General features: G+C 41.9%; 1 protein-coding gene across 2 annotated transcripts in view; it reads left to right on the forward strand.

Annotated features, from left to right (window-relative positions):
* Positions 1-21,658, forward strand: part of LOC102373407 (maltase-glucoamylase, intestinal-like) — a 148,122-nt gene that overhangs the window by 80,111 nt on the left and 46,353 nt on the right. For both annotated transcript variants that reach the window (XM_025209704.1, XM_025209705.1), the window contains 6 exons: positions 2,040-2,153; positions 2,256-2,372; positions 2,456-2,540; positions 11,291-11,408; positions 19,324-19,492; positions 20,016-20,132. In XM_025209704.1, coding sequence (XP_025065489.1) covers positions 2,040-2,153; positions 2,256-2,372; positions 2,456-2,540; positions 11,291-11,408; positions 19,324-19,492; positions 20,016-20,132 — 720 coding nt within the window. The remainder of the gene's footprint in view (positions 1-2,039; positions 2,154-2,255; positions 2,373-2,455; positions 2,541-11,290; positions 11,409-19,323; positions 19,493-20,015; positions 20,133-21,658) is intronic.

Here is a 21,658-nt window from a genome sequence, read left to right on the forward strand (position 1 = left end):
AGGAAAAGAACCAAAACTAAACCTTGTAGAATGCAAAAGCAGGTATGAAAGGCTTTTGTTCTGCTTAGGATGATGATGCTAAGCCTGCATAATATATTAGATGTATGCACTGGAATAACCTCTTAGCTAAAAGAAATCTGAAGTTCTGATTAGGAGTAGCTAATTAAGCTGACTCGTTAGAGCCTTGATGTCCCTTGGGAACCATCTTTTCCGGGATTAAAAAATAATTACTGCAGATGGACAGTTTTTCTTTTTTCAAAACTGAACTACTTAAGCAGGTTAAAACTTTAATGGACACTTGCATTCCTTAATTATAGAAGCTCCAACTGTGGGTCTATCGTTAAGGCTGAATAGAGTTTTTCACTTAAAGCAGAGATTCAACACATTTGTTAGATATGGAAGAATGTAATGTTCCCTAGCTAAAATTGCAGCACTGACTTAAGGGAATGTAGAATGCATTTTCTGAGAATTTGCAGGTAAATCTGGTAATTAATTTAGGTGCTAAAATTAATTTTAAATGTGCCTTTCAAGAAGCTTGGCACAGACTATCAGACTTTTTGGTTTCTCATGAAAATTAATAATGGAATAATATAGACTATTCAATCTTTATAGTTAAAGGTTATTTAAATTACATACAGTGGGCTATACCAGATTTTTTTTTTTTTTTTTTAAAGGACTGATAGTAATGTTTTCCTGTCACTTCTTAACTGTAAAATTTCTTTTCAAGAAAACCCAAACAAAAGTGTTTCTACAGAGAATTCCACATAGAACTGCCATATTCCAAATAGGTGCAATCTTCCACTGTGCCCAAATGCACTGAGAGGGCAGCTGTCTTTAATTAAAGACATATTGAAAAGGACACCTGTCTCCATTTATTCTTATTTGGACACAGGGGAAAGCACTCTGTGACCTCTATCTCACAGAATTCATCTTCACTGTTGATGGCATTGTGGACACCATTTTCCAAATTGGCTTTAGTATCCTTGGAAAAAATGGGACCCATTTTGAAAGAGGGCATGTAACAGGGGCAGCCTAAAGCCTCAGTCCCAGTGAGAGCAATGAAAAATGGTCTCATTTTAAAAAATGAGACCGGAGAGAATAAAGAATGTGGGTATGCACACAAATGTGTATGTACACAAAGCAATGTAAGGGGAAAGAAGATTTGTATATGTGTATGTGAGCTCAGTGTGAGGGGGCGTGTGTGCAAGAGACTGTAAAGAAGTGCAAGAAAGAGAGAACAGAAAGGGATACTTGTAAGTGTACACTCCTGGCTGCTTCATACTTCTTCATACTCCAGCATGAATTGGTAAATTTGAAGTGAGAATTAAAAAGGGAACTAAGGCAAATGTTGCCATTGCTTCAGCTCATGAGAAATATTACATGGCAGTAACCTTTCTGAGTCTTAGGTCTAGGGTTTGTATACAAAATGTTTAATTTAAATGAAAATATAATTTCAGATGAGCTGCATTTTAATGGATATAGGATTGAGAATATTTATCAGTCTTTTAGAGGGAGGTATATTGCAAGGATTTTATGATTATCTCAAAATCGTGCATTATAAATGCAGGAAATTGAGAATGAAGGTTAAACTTTTCTTTAAAAAAATCTAAAACATATTAAACTGCAAAAATACATGATAATGAAACTCAGAAAAGCTTAACTCTGCAGTCATGATCTTATGAGGGGAAAATAATTCAAATGCTTTTTTTAACAATTAGTTTAATTTACATATGGAATCACTAATACTGACATACCTTTAGCATAATCTTGGGATTATTAGATGGTGTCACTTCATTCTTGAATTTCTAGGGATTATATTGATTGGTTGGTGGATAATTGTAAGACTCCTCTGTTGAACTTTACTGCATATTGTACTGATATGAGCTCTCAAGTTTAGCTCCACTTCGATATCTTTTTTGTCTAGTACCAATACAATACCCATTAGCTATAACATTGAAATTATTCTGAAAAATAAATACAGCTAGTTTAAAGAGCTGTTTTATTAGAGCTTCTGATAATCTTAAACCCATCATTTTCAGGATCCTTTCATAAGTAAGGATGAAGCACCAGGTACCTACAGGCCCTATGAACTTGGAGAAGAAATGGGAATATGGGTTAACAATTCTGATGGAATAACTCCAGCTGTTGGAAAGGTTGGTTTTCCTAATTTATGTGTATGTTTCAGTGTTGTTTCATAGTGCTAAAAATGATCAAAAGTTGATTATTAATAAAGTACTTACAACTTCTGATTCTAGGCATGGCCACCTGGAGATTCAGTGTTTCCTGACTACACTAACCCTAAGACAGCTGACTGGTGGACCCAACTATGTGTTGAGTTCAAAAATGTCCTTGACTATGATGGACTCTGGATTGTAAGTCTGATTCTATTTTTATTTTATTTTCTCCAAAATACCAAATACGACTCCTTACCTATGTTTAACTCTATTTCTTAAAGGACATGAATGAACCAGCTAATTTTGGAAATGGCCAGCAGCCAGGCTGCGCTCCCAATGATATCAACAACCCCCCATACGTGCCTCGTGAGTACACTTGAAAATAATCTTTATTTGTATAAATTGTATCCTCAACCAATGCAAAGTATCTTGTCTTCTCTCATTGGGTGCCTACTGTGCCTTCAATATGGTTTCTGCTACATAGTCATTTAGGGTTCAGTTGCCCCAGCTCTGAGGTGAAGAAGGCACAAGACCCTTTTTTCATTCTGGCATCCTTGCAACAGAGCTAGGCAAAAGACATTCCTTGTCCTTTTCCAAGCCAAAAATCTGCTTCAATCTGCCAGTGTTACCATGTCTAGCCAGTGTCTTTCCCATGGCCTTGTTTCCCATGTTAATCAGCAAACCTGGCTCTAAATGTAAGAAAATGCCCCTAGTACCCTATGAAAATTGAGTGACTAAGAAGTGACTTCTAAGTCAGAAGCAGAGATGAAAGAACTTTGGTATGTCAAGTGCTGTATTCTGTATGGGAAGTGGAAATATTACAAATATCTGAAAACATATCAAATTATCCACACATGGACAGCAAGTAGCGCAATGCTTTGTAGGATTTCTTTGGAACTACATAGAAGCTTTGCAGATTCCTGAGACACCTTTTTTTGCTATTTGCAGGATGTAACAGGGAACCCTAGCCCTGTTACTAGGAGACAGGGCTGCCCCTTTAAGACCAGAGCCTATAGGAACACCAAGTACCAGGAGGGTACGGGTTAAAAGTCCAACCACCCAGGCCGGTCCATTGACAGGAAGGAGATAGGGCTCTGGGCACACAAACCCCAGGGCTGAAGTTGGTGAGGGGAGGCCTCTGGCAAGCTGCCAGGGCAAGGGAGCTCCTGTACCGCAGAACTACCTGCAAACATTGTGGCTGCTGGCTAGGCTGCTACTATGGCTAATGAGGCTCCAGGAGTCTACCAGCTACCCCGGGCTGGGAAGTACTCAATACTCGAGGAGCAGTTTAGGGGTTTTAAGGAACCAGAGTGTAGCTCGTAGGACTTGTATTATGTTATAGGCCAGAGGCTCATATTTATGTTGTTGTTTTATCCAGTGGACTCCGGCTGAGGCTATTGGGGAAGAGAAGGCCTCATTGGGACACACGACTGTGCAGAGCCCCAGGCCCCAGTGCCAAGGGGTGCAGCAACAGGGGGATAAGCAGACCCCAGCACCAGGGAACTCAGAAACAGGGGGCAGACCCCAGTGCCAGGGAGGCACAGCAACAGGGAATGAGCAGACCCCAGTGCCAGGGGGCGCAGTGACAGGGTGAGCAGACCCCAGTGCCGGGGGCACAGCACCAGGGAGTGAGCAGCTGCAGTGCCATAGTATGCAGGTTAAAATGTATATATCATCTGTGAGGCATGGGCCACCGTGTCGGGGAGGTTTGGAGCAGTGGATAACAACCACTAGTGTCATGGTAGTAAATAGGCAGCCTTCCCACCTGAGTAACATCATAATTATTGTTTCATCAAGGCGTGACAGATGAGAGAGGTCAGTGGGTAGCCCAGAGACAGAGGGTCAGGTCTACGTTAGACAGGCTTGGGGATGGACCCCTGTCACAGAAATACAGTGTTGCTGAGAATACTGTAGGTTTGATCCATAGAAAAAGGATACAAGGCTGTCTAATCAGTGTCACATCTCAAGAGTTGGGTTTGACCAGCATAATGTAGTTGTCCTATTAACAATTCTTTGAAAAGATATTCAGCAGCTTATCTTTGCATAATCAATAATCTTACAAGTTAGTTATTCACTTCCCTGCGGGCTAGAACAATGCTATAACTCCATCCTACTAGCTCCCTAAGTAGTTAGAAATTGATCAACAGGCAACATGTAGGACAGCAGTGGCCAACCCAGGGATAGCGTGACACAAGTGGCACAGGCAGCTCCTGTGTATGGCTGGTGACAGATTGGGGAAGGAACGGGGAACACAGTGAAAAATAGGACAGGGAGCAGAACAGATCATTCTGGGGAAGGGGATCAGAGTGGCACTCGGAGGATGTAGGGCTTACCTTGCCAAAGGTACTTGCCAAAAAGTTTGCCCCCCCCACTGAGGTAGGATATGAGGTACAGGCAGAGCCTAGGAGACAAATTAGTGGGCCCAGTATATCCTATTAGGAAGCCCCTCTTCCCCCCCATTTTGGAAACAGGAACTAGAGAGTGATCTGGTTGTGGATGGGGGCACCCCCTTCTCCCACTGTTCCCCATAGCCCTGGGCACAGGTGATAATGAAAACCCTTGCTAGCAAAAGTGTGAAGTCCACCCCTTCCTCACATATGTGTTTTTTTTTTTGTTTGTTTGTTTGTTTGTTTTGTTTGTTGTTTTCTTTGTGGGTATGCTATTAAAATTCTGAACAACAACTTGTATATTAGATAAAGAAGCAAGACTGGGGTACGTTTTGCTATATTGCAGTGGTTACATTTCACTCAAATAGCATGCCTTTCCTTTTTGCAGTTCTCTGTCTAAAATCTCTGGCTTTGATAGTAAAAATATTTTGCTATATATATCTTCAGTTCTACACAGTTTTTAAGGCATTACCAAAGCCCCCTCAAATCAGTTGGGAATCTTTTGTCTTGTATCCACAGGCTTTGGATCAGGAACTGCATGCTATATATACATGAGAGATTAAACTTCTGCTCATTGTTGGGTGTAAGGTCAAGATTCCTATACCTTTTCCTAACAGAACAGTATCTTTGGTAAACTTTCCTCTCAGTAAAGCATATTCTAACATCCAAGGCTGTAGGACAGTGATTGGTGAATGACCTATCCCAACATCTGTGCGCCTCAGGCTGACACACACCGTCACAGGAAACGAGCAGCTCTGTATTGATGCCAACAATCCAGCAATTAATCCAGTCAACATTTCTACTAAAACACTCCTGCTGCCATGGCAAGCCTAATAAGCAGTAGGAAACTGATAGTTTTATTAGTTATTGACACTGAAATATTGGATATTTCATTTTGTTTTTCTCTGTCTGTGGCATGCCAATATGAATGCTTTGTAACAGTAATATGCTTATTTTTAGATCTCCTTTCCCCCCCATACTGGGGTGCTCAGGGCACTAACTAAATCACTTCTGACACACTGCAAATGTATACAAAGTATTATTAAAAACTGTAAAAATTGAAACAACCCCCCTTTTTAAAATCTAAAATGTTCAGGATTGTAGAATTACTCCTCTAGTTAGTTCAACTTAACCACTGTGCACAGATCCTGCTGCCCCTACCCAGGCCAAAAACCTCAGTAAGGTCAAAGATAAGGGCATTGAAAAGAAATTTATCTTGCACTTCCACCTTAGCTAGGCATCTAGTTTTGTTATCATTTATGTTTGCTGTGCGGGCCGGGAGCAGTCCGAGGCCCTTTTTTCCGCGCAGCGGGCTGTGGCCAGCAGCCCGGTCACGCCGGGTCAGGGAAGGCAGGCGGCACGCTAGAATTAGGCATGGACGCTTAATGGTTGTTTAAGATTGTTTACTTACACCGTAGATGGTCGTGATGCAGGCTGGAAGACTTCGCTTAAGCCCTAGTTTAAGGACTCGGACAGAGCTCTGGATTCACTCACACGAAGTTTGCTAGGTTCCGTGGAACTTGTGCGCGCAGGGAAAGGGTATGTCAAGGATTTCGCTCGGCGATGGGGAGAGGCTAGAGGCTGGTCAGACCCCTGTTGCCTTCTTGATATTCACGCTGGGTTCAATAGGCTCCACAGCACTTACAGATCTTCACGAGACGTGAAGTCTCCTCCTCCTGGTGTTCGTGGAGGCCTCCAACTTGGGCGGAAACCACTCAAGCCTCTTATACGGCTAGCAAGCCAATCGCTAGCCGCCATGTAGGAATAATTTAGAACTGACCAATAGTGGGGCACGAATCTGAATACAAATGGCGGGAACTCCTTGCAACGTGCATTTCTGTGCTGCAACAAAGAAATGCACCCTGCAAAGAAAGCTACAAACGGCGGGAAAATAATTTAGCAGTGCCGAAGCGCACACAAACAAAAAATCACACCCTTGGGTTGTGACATTTGCATGTACACTTTTGCATTCACAGCTAGGGAGAATGAAATATCGAGTCCCTTGGCATTACAGAGAACAGATTTAAGGCTATGTCAATTAAGAGGCTTTGGTTGCAATGCTTAACTTTTAGCCACTTGGCCTCTGCAACTAGTTACATAGACTCATTATACAATGCATGAGGAGAGTTAGATTCCTCAAAACAGGACTTACAAACATCAGGGCTAGGGACAGACATTCAAAAAGCCTGATCCTAAATTGATTTAGTCTTTGCAGGTCAGTCTGGATAAACATTCCCTTTTTATTCCAGAAATACAGGCACATGCCCTGCAGTGACTCGGGCTAGAAGCTGGGGGCACCAGAGCAGCCCTCCCTTCCCTTCCATAGTGCTGAGCTGAAGTGGGCATGGTCAGGCCCTGGCAGGATGCTCTGATTAGAGAGGGGTTCCCCCCACGCCCCTCAGCAGCCCAGCAAGTAGTTGATATCATGGTATTTATCACTCCTAACTCAATGTTTATCAGCTCATTAAGAAAACAAAACCTTCTCTCATTCGTTCAAGCTCTTAACAACTTTTTCCAAAGATGAACAGAGGGACATTACCAGCTACCTGTTGATTTAGCTCCAAAAAGCCCTAAGCCAACATTATGCTGTCTGCCTTTGTCCTGTCTCCCACAGCACGGACCATAGCCAGTATGTGGTCTGCTAGCTAATGCTGAGAGGTGTCTGTGTGAGGCAGAGGGGTGGAGGGATCCCTGCTTCAGCAGGGAGTGGGGAGGGGAACAGGAGGAAACCCTGCAAACCCCGCTATACCTGCAGTCTCTACTGGAGCTGCACCCATGGAGAAGAGGGGAGGGGCCAGCCCAGGTCTCTGGAGCAGAGAGCCCCGCCCAGCCCAGAGAGCATGCAGGGATGCTGGGGGACTCTGATTTAACTTAAACCAGGAAGGGGTCTGGGACAGACATTGCATAAACCGGTCTGACCCAAATCAGTTAATGCTGATACTACATTCAACCAGGTTTATCTCAAACCAGTTTCAGCCATTTTCAAGCTGGTTTATGTGCACTGAACATCTGTTCGATTACATGCTTAAACCAGTTTCTGATCACTTAAACTGGTTTATGTGTAATGTCTGTCCCTAGCCCAGCAAGCTGAGGGAGCTACCAAAGCTAGCCAAAAAGAAATGCTGAGGAGTAGGATGCCTTTTTGGCTTTGCCATGCTCCAGGTCTTACTTCTTTAGGCACCTCTCTCCAGTTGGGATTTTTAGACCTATACCCTCGCTTGGCGATAGAGGGCTAAGCTGTTTCAGTCAAAAACTGGATCCCTGCTCCAAAGGCTATTGATGTATTTTACATTAAACAGTCATTGACCAAGATATATAAGCACACTTTGGAGCAAGGGCTGGAACCCCACTCATCCCCTTCACCAGCGGATCTCACGAACCACTCATTCTCACTCCCCCTGGCCCAGTGAATCTTTAATTCTTTTCTGCACAGTGAAACAGTTTTAACATGAGGGGCTGAAAATGTTTCTATCCTAGTACAGCCTATAGCCTAGCAGTCAGGCTGTGAGAGATGTAGGTATGATCCTCTTTAGAAAGAGTGTTGAATTCTATATTCTGTACGAAAGTTCTGGCCATTAGCAGCACCACATGCTTCTGTGCTCTTGAATGAGAATTGGGGCTGTTGCTGTATTTCCAGTAGCATAACTGAGGGAGGACAACTGGGGCAGCAGCCTCAGGTACTGCCTTTGTGGGAGGGGATGTGCAAAAATAGCTGCAGTTGGCTGAGCCAACAGCCAGTACTGCTCTGTGTGCTGAAGCTGTGCAGGGTGCAGAGCTGCCCTGTTATGCCTCTGCATGTTTCATTTACAGGTACATATTAACCATGCTTAGAATATACCTACCAGACAGGAGCCCTCAACAAAGGTAGGGGGAATTCTTATTAGAGGCTCCTGATCAGAGTTGGATGCTGAACTGCTTGACAAATCTGAGCCAATTTTGGACATGTGCATAAGCAGAACAACTTGACCAGAACTGTCTTATATACCACACTAGGAAGTGGAGAATTTGAAGATCTTATGGTTGGCCTTAGGCATGTAAATTCTGCCTAAACTTCTGTGGACCTGGCTCCCAGTGACCTTATTTCACATCCCCAATTATTTGTGCCTGTAATTCCAAAATATAAAAATGAAGGATGGTGTCTGGAAATATGGTCCACAAAAAGCAATTTTTTATAGTGAAAATAATGAGTAACATAAAAGGGTAAGATGAGCATCCTGGTTAAGGTAGAAATAAAGGTGATTATGCAGTTTTAAAAATAAGAATAAATAATAAAATAGGAAGCATTCTTAGTAATTTCTCTATTATATTCCCTTTTCTTTCTTATGTGGGACAGGGCTCATGAGTAAGTGTCCCTAGAACACTATGCTTGAACATTCTTCAGAAGTTTAGTTTCTTCTTTAAAGTCATAAGTAGTGAGATGTCAGTAAGAGTTGCTGCTAAATTGGTTATAAAGGAAGTTGTCCCACATTCAAATCACGCAATTTGGAGTCTGCAGACTTTTGTGTCAAAGGATCCAATCATGAAGAGTCTAGCTCTGGCAGAATAGTACAGCAGGCAGCTAATATAGTTTTGGAGATTGAGATACATTTTACAGTAATGCATTTTGAACACCCAATAAAGTGCAATTAGGCATTGCAATTGCCTGTTCACAGATAAGTATTTATATTAGCATATGCATATAATTAAATATTCAAAAGAAAAAAATTGAAATGCCTTTTTTCTTTCTTAAGATAATTTTATAACATTTCCCGACCCGACTCCAGAAACAAATACGTTACCTAAACCAAATATGTCTACCATCATCTCTTTCCTTCTGAATGTCCCATGGCAGTTTCATGGAGGCTACACACATTGATTGAAATTCACATCATTTGCAACAAACATGTTTTGCAATGATCTCCTTTGGAGTCAGGACAGGCTGGTATTGTAAAACCATAAACCTTCCCCCAAGCTGGAATAGAGAAGTAAAGCACCTGCAATGTTAGGCTAAATGAAAGGGATCTCAGGGTGATGGTCATCCCTTGACTGTTTCTGAAACTACTTTGCAGTGACTGCAGGTATTGTTGGAAAACAGCCACACAGACAAATCTTGTTGCAGCCTATTTTACTTTAAATTGTGTTCCCCACTGCTGCTGAGGGAGCTCTGGGGATGACTACTCAATAGAACATCACGCATGCCAATCCATGTCGACTCCCTACAGCATTGATTCCCAAAGGGTGTTCTGCATTTCACTAGTGTGCTTTGCAAGTGACAGAAGTGTGCCATGAGAGCCACCTGTGTGAGGAGGTAAATGCACCCTGTGCCTGCCCCAGCTACTCCAGCAGTGCCTGTGGCTGCTCCTCTGGAGACTGCTGTTGCTGCTACCTTCCTCTGTCCTCCCCTGCCCCCAGGCAGTCCCTGTGTCAGCCCCCTCCCTCCCCCCGCCCCCCCTACTCCTAGCCACCTGCTCTGCTGTGAGTCGCTGTGCTAGCAGACACTCAGATGGAGTTGTGCTTTGCAGCCCAACTCATCCCCTCCACTCCTCCCAAGCTCCCAGAGCCAGCAGGAGGGGATTTAGGGGTGGTGGCCACCATGTGAGACCCTGCAGGAGCAGCCTCAGCACCAGGGGCTGTCCTTGCCCCTGAGGTACTGACTAAGGGTCAGGAGGGGGCAGACAGTGGAAAGAGAAGGGCACAGCAGGGGGAGGTCCTGGCTCCACCACCCTTAAGTGGCATTAGCTAGATCAGTGATTCTCAGCTTTTTTAGTCCCCTTCTGTATCATTTCTGAATTTAGTTCCATCTCAGTGATTTTCATTTGTCATGCTGTGACATCCAGAAAAGTTTTATAAGGGGTGTCTTGAGACTAAACAGCTTGAGAACCACTGGTATAAAGACTAATCCTTTGCTGAAAGAAAGACGTATTTCTTTCTTTAACAGTACATCTCAGAACTGATCTGATGTCCTCTGGCAGGAGAATGGAATATGTGATATGTTTTGAAACAGGAAAATAAAAGTTACATACACACACCTCTGCAGGTGTGAGAGTGAAGTGTATCACCAATTTTAATCCAGAAAAAAAGTGTGCCCCACATATCAAGTTTGGGAAACTGCTCTATTGTGCATCCTTCCTCTCCCCCTTCACCCTGATCAATGGGACACTATTGCCGTTTCCATAAAGCTCATACATTCCATAAGATGCAACAGAGGCAATATTTGAACCTAAGATATAAAATTTTACTCTCTGAGATCTTTTGAAATCTGCTGCCCAATTGCTATTTACAGTTTAGTGATAAGCAAATGAAGGACATGTGATTTTGCACAATTAGGTGCAATCTTTGGGCTTGTACCTTTTTATATTTTTGTTTTCTAGGATCTGAGACTCTCTAGACTGTACTGAAATTGGTTATGATTTATGTTAATCAGTAACAAATTTCACTTTGTAGCATTATTAGTGATTCAGTGATTTGCTTGCCAGCTGCTTTACTGGACATAGAAGCTGAATGACATTAAGACACTCTACTCAGCTGTACATCCTTTGAACATAGCTTTATGTTTACCTAGAAGGAGAGTCAGCATTGCCTTTGACACACAGAGATCTAAGCAGTATAAACCCTGCAGCACTCTAGCTTTTTCTCTTTTTAAATCTTTGGCATTTTATTGTATCTTGTGGTACTTCTTTGCTGGATAAAAATGTGAAAAGTTTTGAAATACAATATAACTAATGGTCTAACTTTGCCTGTCACTTTCAGGAATTACCAGTAACTCTCTGGCTTGGAAGACTCTATGTCCAGATTCAAAGACTTATCTGGGCAGTCATTATAACACACATTCCCTCTTTGGCTGGTCACAAACAGCACCAACTTTCTAGTAAGTTACCCAAGTACTTTCTCCTAAACAGATTTTATGCAGTTTAAATAACAAATATAAAGAACAATGTATGTTACTTGGGGAACTTTGAAATGGAGCCTGTTAAGCAATGACTATTTCTCTGTTGTTTGTCATACACTAAGGACCACTCCAAGAAAACAAAATCTTTATCCTCTGTTTCAGCTAACAGCATAATTTACTGGATAGGACCTAATTCTTTAGGTGCTGCTCATGTGGAACTAAAGTGGAAAGTTTAATGACTGCCATTAGAGATTTTCATACGCAGCAACTACAGAATCAGGCTCTTGATGACTTTAGAAAATTGCTATAGCCGCAAATTGCAGCGTCATAAGCACAGGAAGATATAACTTCAGGCAAAGAATCTGAAACCTACAAATGCCCAAAGATAAGAATCTTTTTCTTATCATGGAAATAGCTTAGCTTGCTCTAAGAGACTATTCCTCTAAATGGTTGAGTTGCACTGTAGCTAACCTAATATAAAAAGTGTTATTCATGCATCTGGGAAAGGGAGAATTTTCATTCTAACAATATCTGTCATTTTGAAACTAGTGATATTCAAAGGATGGGCATATATTTTAAAACATTCAAAAACCAACCAAAAAAAAGGAAAAGCAAATGACTTTTTAGACAGGGGTTGGCAACCTTTTGCTTTCATAGAAGAGCTAAATTCACAGCACTATAGGAACACAGTGGAAAACTCTGGCATGCATCAATCAGTGCATCTCCAGTAAATTCAAAGAAGCGATTCTCCCACTTTACTCAACATTGGTGTGGCTGCAAGTGGCATATTGTGTCCAGTTCTGGGCGCTGCACTTCAACAAGGATGTGCTAAAGCTCGGGAGGGTCCAGAGAAGGGCCACCCTCATGATCAGGGACTTGTATGGCAAGGCGTACAAGGAGAGGCTGGGGGATCTCGGACTCTTCAGCCTAAAGAAAAGAAGGCTGAGAGGGGACCTGATTGCAGCTTACCGCTATATCAGAGGGGTACATCAGGGACTCGGTGAACAACTGTTCACCAGGGTGCCCTGGGGGAAAACTAGAAACAACGGCCACAAACTCCTGGAAGATAGTTTCAGGCTGGACATTAGGAAATAATTCTTTACAACTAGGGTGTCCAGACTATGAAACAAGCTACCCCCAGAGGTGGTACAGTCATCTACCCTAGAGGTCTTCAAGAAAAGACTGGATAGTCACCTGGCTGGGGTCATCTGACCTCAGATGTCTTTCCTGCTCATGCAGGGGGCTGGACCCAATGATCCTTCAGGGTCCCTTCCAGCCCTATGATTCTACAGCAGGGACAGCTGAGTAGGGAACAGACAACAGAGGCAGGTGGTCTGACCCTGGAGACACCTCCTCTGCTGCCTAGGTTGCAGTATGCTGCCTATCCCCTTAAACTGCTTCAGGCCAGATTCAGTCTCTTCATGGGCTGGATCTGGCCCATGGGCCATAGGATGCCAACTGCTGCTCTAAGGCCTTTTCTCAGTTGGGATTGAGGTTAGACACAAAATTTATATATTTCTGTTTTAGGAAGGGATCAAGTCCTGCTGTATTTGTGCTGTTTTCATTCACTGTTTAATTTTGCTGTTTCATTCGTGGACCAGTGCTTTGAAGTTGCAGCAAAATAGGTTTAGATTGGGTATCAGGAAAACCGTCTTCACTGTTAGAACAGTGACAGTGGAATAGGGGAGGTGTGGATGCCACATCACTGGAGGTGTTCATGAAGAGGTTGGACAGCTACTGGTTGGTGAAAGATATATGCAGAGCATATGTTTGACTATGGATATTTCTCATGTTTCTAGGCTTTGCTGGTTGTCCTCTAAGCCCTTTCTGCTACATGTGTCAGGGTGTTTTTAAACCTTCCTCAGAGTCCAGAGGTGTTGGCTGCAGGCAAGGCTGCGGACTTTGACTGGGGTGAGCCAATGCTCCTCCCAGGACTTCAAGCCAGAGGTTCCTGACTAGCAGGTCTTGCCCATCTACTCAGGGTCACGCTGATCACCATCTTTGGGGTCAGGAAGGAATTTTAGCCCATGATGAGCTTGGAATGGACTAGGAGGGGTTTGGCCCTTCCTCTGTAGTGGCAGGTGTGGGCCTCTACCTGGGTTTTCTTGAGTATATATATTAATAGCCTTTTATAGAAGCAGGATGTTGGCTGCTGTGGTTCCCCACTTTACCTGTGTCAGGGTGTTATGTCTTGTGTTGTATCAGGGCTCACATTTTTATGAAGAGTTTAGATCATGGATTTGTATAGGATGGTATGGATAGGGATGATCCTGCCTCAGGCAGGGGGTTTGACTAGATGACCTCTGGAGGTCCCTGCCAGCCCTACTTCTCTATGATTTCTATGGTTGTTATTATTTAATAACTTTACTGTGGCAGCTCAGTCAGGATTAGGGCACTGTTTTGTTGGGTTCTATACAACTGCAAAGACAGTCCCTGGGCCCAAGAAAACTGAATAAAGACTTCAGATTTGCCTATCTTCTCACAACCTAGTAGCTGTGATGTCAGAGGATCCCATCCTTCAATCCAGCTCCACATATGAAAAATTGTCCTGAGACCAAGAATTTTGCCACCCAGGAGGCAGTCTAATTTAAACAGTCATCCAGTGTGCATGCTGCGTCTGCTGTAGAGAACAAAAACAGGAAGAAAAGGTCAATTTTGACCTTTTTCATGTCTTTCATTTCAACATCATAAACACGCCACACAAACTTTTTTTTTTTTGTTTTTTGGGTTTGTTTTTTTTTTTTTTACAACCATTGTCTTGCCTCTCAAGGGTAGAGCACTTCCCAAGAAATACAAATGCTTTATTCAATCAAATATAAAGAACTCTTGAAGACAGAAGAAAAACTTTTTCAAATATAAATATAGTTCAAATATAAAGTAGTTCAAAATGTATCTAAAGGCGGGTTTTGCAGCAAAGCTGGACAACTTCTGTAAACTGTTTTCCATGCATATTAATTCAGCTTTTAAAATAAATTTTGTCTCATGGATACATGTATTTGTATCCCTTTTGTATTTATTTTCGTACAAATAATAATCTAGAAAATTGCTGGAAGGAATATTTATCAAAATACTGTCTGTTGCAGAATAGTTGCAAATTCATAATAATTATTTGCATAGAAAACCCTCATTCTAATAATTATGCTAATCCAGACATAGAAAAGACATTTGTCATGTGACCTATGTTTCTGTTCAAATGGCTTCACTTTCAAATATTAAATCCTTGCAACAACTGGTTCTCACAATTTTCAGGTCAAGAATGCTTCATAGATATTACTTTGTGAATAAATTCAATCAACAAATAAACATAAGAAAATTAGATTAGATTTAGTGATGAGTCATAGTATGCTAAAATGTATTAACTTGTGTGAATAATTCATAACAAATTTATTTAAGTTCAGAGGTTTCCCAGTATAACTGAACCTTAGCTTTAACTTTGTAAATGGGAAAATTGTTTGTCTTACACACACAGAGTGTCTGAGTCTTTTGCAAGGAGTCTATGCAAAGGGTAAAGAAAGATTAAATTCCTTTCCCGGTAATGTGACTAATCCATATTCCTAGGAAGGGTATGGAGACTTGCATGCATCCAGGATTTTCTAAAGCGTTGTGCAGAAACAGTAACTGGTGCTGCAGGAATGGCTGCACCCAGGCCCCAGCTCCCACGTAGCCCCATATTGCTCCACTCTGCAACCACTGCTCATTCTGCACTTCAGCTAGGCTGGGCAAGGAGCCAGGCTCAGCTGGGGACAAAGGCAGTAGTGATGGCAGCAGGTGGTTTCCTCCTTCCTGAGCCTGCTTCTGGGCTGGGGAGGAACAACTTGAGGAATTGGGCAGGAAGTGGGAACATACCTGCAACTGCCAATGCTGCTGCTCTACCCTGCTGAGCCCAGCTCCTTCTTCCACAAATTAACCCTAGCTGGAATGAGGCAAAGCAGCTCTGGAGCTCCCTCACACTCTTGTGGAAGTCAGAAGCAGCAGCGACAGCAGCAGCAGGTGGGGAAGAGGAGGGGTTATGCTGCTGAGCATGGAGGGGAAGAGAAGGAAGAGTGGGGGTGGAATTGTTACTTGATTTGGGAACTTAAAAATGTCCTTGGGTTCTTCTCCCACAATGTGCTCTAAAAGTGAAGCCAACCACACCACTGCATTCCCTTTGCATCCACTCCTGCCCACATGGGGTCATTCCACGTGAATATTTCTAGCACCACCAAGCCACACTGATTCCACTGCATTTCAGGAATAACACGTTTTGCAGAATTTGCCCCAAAGCCTAATAATGCTTTATTTATTTACATGAACAGCAATCAGTTTGTTTTCATAGGTTTCATAAACATTAGGGCTGGAAGGGACCTCATAAGATCATCAGGTCCAGCCCCCTGCCCAAGGGGCAGGAAGTCAGCTAGGGTCAAAGGATCCTAGCAAGATATGCATCCAAATGTTTCTTAAAAGTGTCTAGAATAGGTGCTTGCATCACCCCTGTGGGGAGACTATTCCAGGCCTTGGGGGTTTTGACAGTAAAGCAATTTTTCCTTATGTCCAGCCTAAAACAGTCTTGCAAGAGCTTGTGACCATTGGACCTTGTCATCCCTTGGGGTGCTCTAGTACACAGGCATTCCCCCAGATCCTGATGCACACCCCTGATGTACTTATAGGCTGCCACCAAGTCACCCCGGAGCCTGCACTTCTCCAGGCTGAAGAGCCCCATAGCTCGCAGCCTCTCTTCATAAGACCTATTCTCTTGCCCTCTGATCACATGCATGGCTCTCCTCTGGACTCTTTCAAGCTTCTCTATGCCCTTCCTGAATTGTGGAGTCCAGTATTGGATACAGTACTCCAGCTGCAGCCTCACCAAGAGTCTTGCTTCAGATGCTTCACTAGATGCAAGCCAGAGTTTTGTTCACTTTGCCAGCTGCAGTATCACATTGGTGGCTCATGTTCATCTTGTGGTCAATCATGAACCCCAAGTCTCTTTCAGTTGTGGTGCTAGCAAGTGTAGCATTGCCAAGCCTTAAAGTGTGATGTGGGTTTTTTTTCCCCAAGGTGGAGCACCTTGCATTTCTCCATATTGAATGCCATCAGGTTTTCATCCACCCACCTTGCAAGCCTATCAAGGTCGGCCTGGATCGCTAGCTTATCCTCAAGTGTGGACACTCTTCCGCAAAGTTTGGCGTCATCAGGATAATGCATCTTAAGAAATTTGTGACAGGCAGAGAATCAATAGGAAATAACAGTAATACGTCTGTGAGACTCATGACCACATCTCATTAAAGTAGAAGATACAATGACAATACAGAAAATTGTAAATATTTTAGTCTGGGATTTTCAAAGGACCCTAATGTGTTAGGGGTCTAAAACGTAATGGTTTTAGGTTTCTAATTTTCTTAGGTTTATTTGAAAATCATTGCTACATTAAATACTAAACAATATTATACATGAAATTAAATAATTGATGGTTCCTAAAATTAGCATGCAAAAACTGCTTTAAAGTATTAAGACATTTACCATACTTATCTGAATTGAAGATTACTCCCCTCCATTTAGATGGATGATTCCATTTAGATTCTATACATGGAAATTTATAAATTAGTTAATTTTCTATGTATAGAATCTAATTAATGGAGAATCAGTGTAAGTTCTGTCCTTCCCACCATTGCAGCAGGGAAAGCAGTGACAGGAAGGTAGGCTACGGGACAGGTGGTAAGGGAGACAGTAGGGGGACAGGCGGTAGGGAAGTCAGTATGGGCTAGGCAGTGGGTTAGTCAAGTGGCCTGACCCCTGCCACCTGTTCCCCATACCACCTGCCTTCCCTACTGCCTGCCCCCCCACCTGCATACCCTAGCAACTAACTGCCCTCCTCTGCAGTGCTTGCCTCTGAGCATCTGTTCCCCCTGCCACTTTTTTCCCCTGTGCCTGCACCCCCTGACACCTATCTCCCCTTGTGCTTGCCCCCCATCCCCCTGCTGCCTGCTCCCGCAGAGCCTCTGCCCCCCACCCCTGCTGCTTACCCTTCAATTCCAGCACAGCTTTGACTCTAGTAGCTGTTGTGGTGGTGGCAGCTCTGGTTGGGACCCAGAGCTGGAGCCCAAATTAGAGCTGCTGCTGCTGCCAGGACAGGCTGTAGCTGGGACTGGGGCTAGGGCAAATATGTGCTTTGTGCCCCAGGCTGGAGCGGAGCCAGAGCTGGGGGATAAGCAGCAGTGGTGGGGGTTTCATAGTTTGAACTGCAGTCTCTTCTTTAGTCCCTTTTGGTTTTTACTGGCCATCAAAGAAATACTTCATTAGTTAATACCTGTATCTAAACAAGCCTTTAATTGCCAAGCAAACAATATTATTATTTTTTGTATACTGCATATTGATAGGAACAGATGTGACTGACTGAAGTATATTAATGAAAGGGGCAACTTCATCTTGTCAGGTGCTTACTAAAAGTAATATGAATGTAAGTATCACAAGGCTCATTGTTGAGGCTGTAAATCAGGCCTGGCGGATTTTGGAAGCAGTCCTGATAACAGTCATGGTAAATATTTATGAGAAAACAGAGCCATACGTTGGAGTAGCCAAACTGAAGCAACACTTCCCACAATAGTACTCAAATGTGTTGACTGCTTGTTACGGGGGCAGATAAACTTCATTCTCAGTGCGAGTAGATTCACATAAGGAGAGAAGAATAGTGCAGATGAGATCTTGGAGGAGAATTTTGCCCTGTATGAATATTTTGTAATTCTGAAAATACTTTGGAAATGTTTTGGGAATGTTTTGTGACTGGTTGGGTATTTAGCCTCTGCTTCCCCTTTTTGGCGGTTACTGTACATAATTCTCCAAATAAGCCTAGATTTTATCTCTGCACAAACATTGCCCTAAAGACTTAAATATTGCCTTTCAGCAACCTCATCTCTCTTTGCCTTGTCTAGTTCTGATGGTTAATAGACAGCCTTCTTTCTGACTCGAGTAGCTTGGTCTTTTGGCATACCTTTGCTGATTCCCTCTACAAGTCTTCTTTAGAGTCCTATAGCTTGTTCTGTATCATCACAAAAGCAACTCTTTTTTATTTCAATGTGTAATTGGCTCAATGAGGGGAAAATTAAGCCTGACACACAGATAATGAAAGATGCACTTTTAATTCAGATTCATGGGGAACCTGAATAGGAATACCCAACCCCAAAAGTTATGGAATCCAGGATCCTCATGACAACTTTGACAAACATTCATAGCAACTTACTGTTACAAGTTTTCTTGACGTGGATGCCATATTAATTTCTATTTTTGAGATGGGTCAAGGTTTTGGCGGGTAATGAACTATTTGTTCTTTGGAGGCAACTGAATACAGTGGCAAATTAAGGTCACATTCTTTCTATCACTTAAGGTGGAAAAAATGGGGGGAGGGGGATATTAAATAGGTCAAAATATTCCATTTTGACATTTATGACACAAATTGAAACAATTTTGTTTTGTTTTGAAAGAACATTTTGAAACTTAAACCATAAGACTAGTGCAAATTAATTAAGAAAAGAATAAAACCACCCCAAACTATGGTGTTCAACTTGGGGTTTTTTGTTTTTTGATTTTGGTCCTGCACCAAAAGAAAATTAATAATTTGCACTCCTTGGGTCAGATTCTAGCTAGGCACAAAAAAGCAGCAATGAGGGGAAAGGCCCCTTCCTCTTTTGCATTAGCAGCTTGTCAGGGATTCATGAATGATGAGATTCTGGCCACAGTTGTCTGTATTTTTACAGGACTCAGAGGATACTGTAGCACATTAATAATGGTTACACAGCTAAAACACTCATTGATTACTTTAACAAAAGGTTTCACCTACATGAGAATTTCAGAGCTGAGCCCAGGAAATGAAGGCTTTTTCAGTTGGGTTTTAATTGCTGATGTTGATGTATTTTTCTCTTAGTGCTACTCAGAAGGCTACTGGAAAGCGAGCATTTGTTCTGAGTCGTTCTACATTTGTCGGCAGTGGGAAATATGCAGGTCATTGGCTAGGTGACAACTTTTCACATTGGAAAGATATGCACATGTCAATAATTGGAATGATGGAATTTAATCTTTTCGGGATTCCATATGTAAGTCTGCCTGATGGCTGTCAAGCAATCACTCTCATGCATAGCATTGCTTTAAATTAATCCAAATACTAACTTAAATCAAATGCTTGGTGTAGCAAGAGGTCAGGTCATAGGTAATGTAACAGGTGTTGTTTAAAGCAAGATAAACTTTTTCAGTTAGTTCCAGCTTTGGGTATTCTTTATGTCACTGACACAGTTTTGTGGTATGCCATCCAAGTCAGATTCCCTTCATGATATCTCTTTCATCACCCATTTCCCATATAGATATAGATATAGATATAGATATCTTGCAAGCTGAGTTGATGAGAGAACAGTTTTTTTAAATGTAGTGAAACAGTCTCAGGGCCAGTAACATATTAGCCCTAATCAAATTTCTCAATACTCATTGCCCTATGTTATGCGCCCTTCTAATTATAATCACCAAAACCAAAATAACAAGCCATTAAATAGGTTTTACTGTAGTTTATTGATATAGAGCCAAATTATGCCTAATAATAAGTATAATAATATTTTGTTTTTTCAGATTGGTGCTGATATCTGTGGATTTAACTTGGATACAACCTATGAACTCTGCTTGCGCTGGATGCAGCTTGGTTCATTTTATCCATTTTCCAGAAACCATAATGCAAAGGGCAATAAGGTAATTAAACAAGGTTACTTAACGCTACAGTCAATAATTTTCATGTTTGTCATGGTAATTTATGTTGCACACTCAGTAATCCTTCTAAAATTTTGGTAAATGGTTGCTGCCTGAAAAGGAAAGATTTATATGATGCAAAGGTATTAGATACTATGCACAAGAGTGATTATTTTGCATTCTGCATTTTGCATTTAAAATGCATGGATAGAAACTGCAAAAAAATAAATTATGTAATATTTGAAAGCCATACAGAAATAGCCGGATGCATCAATTAAATGACAAAAGATAACCTGCGCAGAACAATGGACAAAAATCAATTCTTTCATCATTTAGCTATGAAGAGCCGCATTTTGTTTCTGACCTGTTTCAGGTGTTAGTGATGTTATCAAATACTATGGAGGAAACAACTATTTGGTAGGTCAAAGACAGAGGAAATGCTTTGTGATTATTGAGTGCCTTAAATATAATTGTTTATACTTTTTTAATATTAACTTTCCTTATCCCCTTGCCTTGAGTTATAATATTCTACAATCCTTTTGTATTCTCCATAACACACATTAAGGGCTGACAGGATATGCCACTGGCATTATCTTGCATCAGTTCTCAGGCATGTATGATAGGTAGAAATTCTATACAAACTGTATTTCTTATACATTAGAAATGTCAAGGACAGATAGAAGTAGAAATGCAAGATACCCTAAAAGAACTGAAATCTGAAAAATGCAATTAAACTGATAAATGGAAAAATATATTCTGTTCTCTGTCTTGACTTCAATATAACTGAATGCGCCTTACAGGTCTTATCCTTGATAGAAAGAAATTGCTTTAACTACTGAAATTAGTTCTGAAATTAATCTTCTGATTATATGCTTTGTTTCTCTATTTTGTATGCAACAATGAACAAATAACTGATTCTGCTGATTTTGTCTCTGGTAAGATGAGATGTGTAAAGATGGAACTCATGATCTTTTAGTTAACTTTCACTTTGTTGTGAAGCTGGATTTTTAAAGGATAGTACAACCATGGCAGCCAGTACAGTTTTATATATGTCTTCATAAATTAATTACATTAAAAAACTTGGTAACTGTGTAGCAAAGCACACTGCTTGCCATTAAGAAGTCAGGGGGATGTATCATACAACTGTATCCAAAATATCACAGTATTCCTCTATAGCTAGAAGAGGAAATGTCTGTAGGGCTTGCTGTGGTTTCTCAGTTACTACTGTGGATAAATAGTGTTTCTTCTTGCTAGTACCCATGCTAGTTAGGGCACTCCTTTGTTCATACAACTACAAAAATATGCACAACCTGTATGAGCCTATTTTTGTGGCCTGCTGTCGCAGAGCACTGAGGTGCCCTGCTCCTAGAGGGCAGAAACCGCTAGAGAAAGAGTCCTAGCAGGAAATAGGAGCCCACCTGTGGGTTGCTAGGGCAACTGGAGGGAGCAAATGACCCACACCTGCCAGTGGTCAGCTGCCTGTAGGAGGCCGAGCCTGGCTCTTATAAAGCCCAGGGCTGAGGCCTTGG

This window comes from Alligator sinensis, unplaced genomic scaffold, assembly GCF_000455745.1.
Source record: "Alligator sinensis unplaced genomic scaffold, ASM45574v1 scaffold9_1, whole genome shotgun sequence".
Taxonomy (NCBI): Eukaryota; Metazoa; Chordata; order Crocodylia; family Alligatoridae; genus Alligator; species Alligator sinensis.